We start from the raw sequence: 3,345 nt of genomic DNA, 5'->3' as shown, positions 1-3,345 counted from the left end.
ATCTTCAGTCTCTGAGGTGCACCTCTTGTACTACCGTTAAAATGTCATGTGCAAAATTAAAGATAAAATTTCTGTCTTTTTAAAATGAATTTTAAAGATCAAACCTTACAAATAGTCCGTAACGTGAATTATTCCTTTGAGTTTAAATTGCCTGCATTACACTAACCTTTAATGAGACTACCCTACGTCTCTAACGTTCCTTCCTAACTTGCAAAGTGGCAGCCAACCTTTCAGTCATGGAATTGTCTTTTTTGGAAAGCTTGTTAGTTTGCAACATCTCTATAACACAGATACTTTCTACAGTTAGGAAAAAATAAGCATTGGCTTACGGATTTTGATTATTCTAAGAAATTAAATCCTCCAGCAGAATAAACAAAACCTGTTTCCTCTGTGTGAATTCTTTTTTCCCTTCATAGAAAAAGCTGTGTGACCAAAATACCACATTTTTTTGTATTTCCTGACTGTACCTTATGTACAATATGCCAGCATTTCATATTCTCTAAAGAAAAGCGATAGTCTCCTCAGTCTCAGCTCTGTATATAACTACACTGAGTTTGCCTGATGCATTAAAGGCTGCCTTGCAGAACAGAAAATCTCTGGGGTTTCATCCTTAACGCAAAATAAAAATCAACAGGAAATTATTTATAAAAACAAATTCAGCAGAAAGTTCCAGCAGAAATAGAACACAGATCAAGTATTAAATGACATCTAAATGCTTGTGCTCTATCAAAAGGCATCAGAGTTCAAGTTTTAAGGTGTTATTTCCCTCCTAGAATTCTATGAAATGTTTTCCATTTGATGCCTCTTTTCATTTCTTCTGGTTTTCATTAGTTCAGTCTGAGCAATTCAGATAATTCCCTGAAAAAGCTAATTCTTTCTTGTGGGAATTAAGTTATACAGTATTGTTTTTTTGGTATTTGAATATCCATCTGAAAGACATGAGTGCTGAGTACCACGTATGGTGTTTTTCAGAAGAACTGCCAAATTACACATAGAATGGTACTTACTCCTTAAGAATATTTTGAGTCAAAACACTATATATTTAGAGTTGGGCACCCTGAATATTCAGTAGATGTTATGTTTGCTGTGAAATTAATTCGCTTTAATAGAGTGAGTCATGCAAATGCAAATGCCATCCATGTACCAGTTAAATGTTAGTGTGAATGAAGGATAATTAGTAGTATTTTGTAACAAATACAACATAGATTTTAACATTCTTCCCTCACTTTCCTGTAGCATTTTCCATGTGCTCATCCTGAACATAGCAATTGTAGGAGCTGGAGTGGCAATGGCAATGTTTTATCCAAATATAGGAGGTATCATAAGGTGAGTGAATTTGCCTGTGGTGTTGCTTCATGTTTGCGTCTTGATGTTGAAGGGAGCAGTATGAGTGTAGGTAATTGTATATTTATGTTTTATGAAGCTTACACCTTTTTAAGCTGTAAATAATGATTTAGAGGTGTAAACAATTAGCTCTTTTAAAGTTCTGATAAGTGGCAATCTGTCTGAGGTGATTGGGATGATTCCGCAGGTTTCACTGGTGCTGTATCTGAGGACCAATACATGTGAAAGAATATGGTGTCAGGGGAAAAGTTGCTTGGTTATTGTGTGGCTTCTCTCGAGTTTTTATTTTGTGTTAAGACCATTTGAAGCTGTTTTGGAAGTCTGTAATAGCAATCCAAGAAAGCAAGTAACTTCAAAGGGAAAAGTGACATTAAAGTTGTACTTCTAAATGATATCTTAAATTTACCATGTTAATATATCATTGATAAAGAGTAAAAGAAACAGTGTGAGAAGTTTTATTTTCTACAGTTGACACCACCATATTTGTAATCATTGTTATTCATTCCTAGTTTGCATATTTCCTACAGCAACCAGGAGAGGGAGGTGTTTAAAAATATAGAAATCTGCAATTATAAAACCAGAATGACAGGCTTGGTTCTGACTAGAGTAGCAAAATAACTTACTTTTGCTCAGTGGCTGATCTTTAAGGTTTTTTCCTTTTTTTTTTTCCCTACCTCTCCTTTTAATGAAAACTTTCGTATTCCAGTAATATAGATACTCTGGTTCTTAATTCTAAATAAATACCATGCAGTACATTTCTCTTCTTTACAAACTGATCCCTACCTCCTGTAACATGTTCACTGTGCACAGAAACCAAACATTTAAAACAGTAAACTTCTACCTGATAAATTCTCTAGATACAGCCTAACTTAGGTATTTGCTGGTTTTGTGTATTGTGATGTTTGTGATTGCTTTGTCTAAAAGCAATGTTCAAATATTTGAAATAAAGTAATAATGCATATTTGGCTGCAGTATAGATTATTAGGTGGAAACTCAAAGTAAGGGAAAATAATGAGGTTTTGGTAAGCAAGGGAGCAGTTAGAAAAGAAACAGTTAAGTGTTTCACTTGCTGTGGTTCATCATGTTATGAGGAGGGCATGTTGATCTTCTTGGGTCTGGAGAATGGTTTGCTAGAAGGTCATTAAATAAATTAAAATAAAAGTTGCAGATTCAGGAGCGTTTCTGTGCTTACATGCTTTAACCTGTGTCCTCAGATGGCTGGGGTGCAGTGAGATTTGCAGTTCCAACAGTAAAGGATGCCTAACAAAGATGCACTGTCCCATCTTTTTCTGTTGCATGTTGACACATTTCCCCTGAGTAAAAACAGTAAGTCAAAGACAAGGAGTCAGTCCCCAGAAGCATCTGAGCATGTGACAGAAATGTGAAAGGCATGTCAGAGTGCAGGTATAGGGGAACAGGGGGCTGAGCAACACAGAGAGGGGATGATTAAACGCTGGTGAAGGACAGCAAGGAACAGAAATTGATCTTTAGCAACTGCAGATAATCATTTTCAGCCAAACTGTGCATTGGTTCGGGGGGGGGGGCAAGAAGTGACAACAAGAACTAAGAGTTAACATAAAGCATTCTTCTTTCTTTTTTTCCTCTTCTCTCCTCTTCCCCTTTCCTCAGATACTCTGGAGCAACATGTGGGCTGGCCTTTGTGTTTGTGTATCCATCCCTCATCTACGTGATCTCCCAGCATCGCGCTGGGCAGCTGACGTGGCCGGCATTGATCAGTCACATCTTTATAATCCTCCTTGGACTGGCTAATCTGATTGCGCAATTCCTATTGTGAAAACTCCCTGTTTTCCCTGTGGCTGTCACAAGTGGTACTGTGACATTTGGCAACAGCCTTGAGCAACATTGTCATGCATGAGAACGAACAGTCCTCAATATGATCTTGAGAAAAGCTGCACCTTTGAAATAAATTCAAAACACATCTTTCAGGTGCTTGACAGGAACTCTGTCTTGCTTCTCTAAAAATACAGTTTTATGGGAAGT

At 37.0% G+C, this 3,345-nt stretch overlaps 1 protein-coding gene across 1 annotated transcript in view; it reads left to right on the top strand.

The window, feature by feature from the left end:
* Positions 1-3,139, top strand: part of SLC38A9 (solute carrier family 38, member 9) — a 37,632-nt gene extending 34,493 nt beyond the window's left edge. The window contains 2 exon segments of the mRNA XM_010020086.1: positions 1,237-1,326; positions 2,974-3,139. Of these exon segments, the coding sequence (XP_010018388.1) occupies positions 1,237-1,326; positions 2,974-3,139 (256 nt within the window).
* The last annotated feature ends 206 nt before the right edge of the window (positions 3,140-3,345 follow it).

The sequence above is a fragment of the Nestor notabilis genome, unplaced genomic scaffold (assembly GCF_000696875.1).
Source record: "Nestor notabilis isolate BGI_N333 unplaced genomic scaffold, ASM69687v1 scaffold17498, whole genome shotgun sequence".
NCBI lineage: Eukaryota > Metazoa > Chordata > Aves > Psittaciformes > Psittacidae > Nestor > Nestor notabilis.
Note: the sequence above shows the minus strand (reverse complement) of the source record. Positions and strands in the feature narration are given on the sequence as shown.